The 3758-nt window shown below is 29.7% G+C and overlaps 1 protein-coding gene across 1 annotated transcript; it reads left to right on the top strand.

The window, feature by feature from the left end:
• The first annotated feature begins 1286 nt into the window (after positions 1-1286).
• Positions 1287-3212, top strand: LOC108692731 (46 kDa FK506-binding nuclear protein). The gene is made up of 5 exons (XM_018201123.1): positions 1287-1368; positions 1465-1617; positions 1871-2328; positions 2614-2972; positions 3131-3212. The coding sequence occupies exons 1-5, from the start codon at positions 1353-1355 to the stop codon at positions 3210-3212; spliced, it is 1068 nt and encodes a 355-aa protein (XP_018056612.1). The 5' UTR covers positions 1287-1352.
• Positions 3213-3758: the final 546 nt, after the last annotated feature.

Raw genomic sequence — 3758 nt, 5'->3', positions numbered from 1 at the left:
TCGTGTATATCGCAAAACTGCATTTTTTTCCACGATTATCATCCGCGTGAATAAATCTAAAACAAATAACAATTAATGAAGTACAGTTCTAACTTTAATCTTGGTTAAACTTACTTTTTATCCTGTTATAGGTCTAAGAATCAGAAAAAGATAAAGATCGAGTAAGTATAAGACCGAGATTAAAAAGCTGAGTAATCTGCTTACATATTTCGACATACTAGAGTCTATATCGTTTCTATCAATGTATAAACTTAATCTTGGTTCAAATAGCTTTTCATCTTTTTTTAATTTTAAAAATTAAAAAAGAGATGAAGAGTTGAATCGAGATTGAAGTTATCTACATCGGTAGAAACCGACACTAATCGTTCAAATTTTAAGTCATTCAATGGAAAGCGCTTTGTACAAGAATCGTGTTTTCCGAAATTCACTGTCGAATTCCAATGTCGAAAATCTTATATATATATAGTGTGGTGAACTATATAAATTTTCAATACTCATAGTGAAAACGGAACGCAGCCTACATAGATTTTTAGTGCAGGCAATGAATTTTGGAATACAGTCAAGATTGATCGCTTTTTAGATCTGTTTGAATTGCTTGTACTTTTTGTATTTAGCATCTTCGCATTCTTTCATCCTAATGAATATAGAATTTATCTCCTTTTAAATACAACAAATTTGAGGGATTTCAAGCTTCTTATCAGTATTTCACTTCTTATCAGTAATCATCGATTTTATATCGGCACATGTATTCTTTCGAATTTCTTCAATTTTTATAATAATTTATGTATATTTGTATTACTAAATATACAAATGATAAATTACATAATACGTAAAACATACAATTCTCCAATAGATGTCCTAAGGAGGTCAATGACATCTTTATCATTCAATGGGCATCCTCAGGATACTTATACTTGAGGAACTATGTATTGTAAGGACAGATAATTAATTGATACACATATCTATATTATATATGTATAACATTATATTATGTATATGTATAACAAATAAATATATAAAAAAGTAATTATGATAAGAATAATAAAATAGGAAACAAATAATGAATAAAGAATAATAATAAAGGTTAAAGAAACGGTACACGAGATATTTTACATATCACGTATTCTTAATACAAGAAAAGAATAGGCATTGTTAAATTGACGCTCCTACGCATGCGCAGAATTTCTCGATCGATGGAAGCACGTACAAAATAGATTCGAATCTACTTCGATCTTGCTGAGATCGTAGATCGTAGTGATCGTGACCAACTACATAATCGTTTGCTAGAAACTGTTGCGAACGGATTCCACTTTCTTTCTCTGATCAATTTTTCGTTGTAATTTGGAGACATAATGTCATCCTTTTGGGGTAAGATAATTTGCTTCTCAACTGTAAATATACTAATAAAATCCATGAATATTGTGGCGAAACATCTCATCCAACCAACGTCATTATTCATTACAGCGCTAATTTTACAACCGGGAAATAAATACTCGCAATACGTGAATGAGTCCTTTCGCATAACCATGGCAAGTTTGGATATTACATATGCTAGTAAGACACAACTTCTGAACTCTTTCGTGAAATCTCGCGACGGCATACCTGAAACTCACCTCCGTAAAGTAAATTCCATTAATTCCCGCATCTGTCTTGACATATCTTTACGCACTTTCGTGTACATGTAAAATGATCAGATACATATGATGCGTTTTAACGCTACATTTTAACAGAGATAGTATTACAAGTTGTTCAATAGATCAAGATTAAATGTGTGTTGTCATTTATCAAGTTTTATTTACATAGCGAATTATAGCCTGCGTATGAGAGTTGTTTACGTGGCTGAATCGCGCGCACATTGCCTTCTTTGCAGGTGACAGACCGATACAAGTAATGATGGTTCATGAGCAGACAAGATTTCTGCTTTGTACTTTACACAAGGATAAACCATGGCAAGTTCAACTCAACGTTCTTGTACAAAAGGAAACTGTTGTAACTCTTTCATGCAACGGTGGAAGTTACGTTCATCTAACTGGACATTACAGAATTGACTCGGAAAAAGCTCCATTTAATCCAAACTGGATAACAACTTTATCTTGGCACATCTTAGACGAAAAAATAAATGAGCTAAAAAATAAAGGGACTTGTCTAGAAGAACTAACTGAATATTTGAATAAATATACAACAATAAAAATTGAGGAAAAATGGATAGTTTCACCATACTCTATTAAAAAGAAACAAATCCAAGAAAATAGAATACCTCTTCAAGTTCTAAATTTAAAAAGAAAAAACTTTATGAAAGATAATAATAGAACGGAAGAAACAAAGCGCGTAAGGTCATTACTTCATTGCAATGAAAATATTAATTTTAATAATGTTCCTTCTGAAAATTCTTCTGAGATTCCGTCTGAGGAATCTTCTGAGAGTTCTTCTGAAAATTTTTCTGACATTTCTTTTGAGGATTCTTCTATGAAAAGTAATGACAATGATGAAGAAAATGATAAAGAAAATAAGTCATCAATATATCATTTAAGGTTAAAAAATAGACAGAAAAATGAAAGCAAAAATAAAAATAAGAATGACGTGCAAAAAAGAAGAAAGGAAGAATCTGAAAAGCAAGAAATAAAAGAGAAACAGCAGAAAGCTAAAGTAACCGAGGCAAAATCAAAGGAAAAAGATCCTGATAAAACAAAAAAGAATAGCAAGCAACAAGATGTAAGAATTATAAAGAGTGGAATGAAAGTGCAAGAGTTAAGACCTGGTACTGGCAAAATCGCAGAAATGGGCAAATACGTCACAATCTATTATGTGGCTTATGTGAAGACCGGACTAATGTTGGAAGAATTTGATCGATTTGAAAAACTTGGCTTTAGATTTAAACTCGGTGCAGGATTCGTGATCAAGGGCTTGGATATAGGAGTACTTGGAATGAAAATTGATGAAAAACGTCGTCTTGTAATACCATCCAATATGGCGTATGTATAGCATTCTTACTTATGCTTTTTACTTATATATTCCAATTCGTTTCACATTGAGTAAATTTTAAATTTAAAAAAAAATTCTTTTTTCAAGTACAATGTCCAGTCACATTTCGAAAACATATAAACTTATTAGTACTATATTCTTCTTACAGATATGGAGATGAAAGTTATGGACTCAAAGTTCCACCTAATTCAACAGTTGTATATGATGTTGAACTTAAGAAAGTCGAATAAGTATCACTAATTTAAGTATTGATGACTAACTTATGAATAGTTTAAGAATTTTTTAAATGATTGAAAGACTTTTTTAAATGATGAAATTTTTTCACAACTGCTATCTTATTAGGATATGACATTTTTTATCTTGTATTTTAATCACAGACTCTTAAATTTTCGATATGTTTCTCTTTATTTGATACTTACATATGATATACTTATAAAACTTGAGTAAATTTTTATGATTTAAATATTATTTACGAATAATTTAAGGATCTTTTTTAATTTCATGATTGCTATCTCATTAGGATGTAAATCAATTTTTTTTGTATTTGAAACAGGTCTGAACTCAATATACTCTTTATTTCATACTTATAAGAATTAAATTCATCAAAAGTCGAGTTATTAATTAATCTTACAACTGCTATCTTATTAGAATATATAATCTTTTTTTATCTAGTGTTTGATACATATTTATGTAAAGATGGGAAACGCTTTTTTAGAGAATTAAATAAATAAAACGGAAAAATTTTTATATAAAAATATTAATATACATACATAAGT

Source organism: Atta colombica, unplaced genomic scaffold (genome assembly GCF_001594045.1).
Source record: "Atta colombica isolate Treedump-2 unplaced genomic scaffold, Acol1.0 scaffold82, whole genome shotgun sequence".
NCBI classification, from domain to species: Eukaryota; Metazoa; Arthropoda; class Insecta; order Hymenoptera; family Formicidae; genus Atta; species Atta colombica.
Note: the sequence above shows the minus strand (reverse complement) of the source record. Positions and strands in the feature narration are given on the sequence as shown.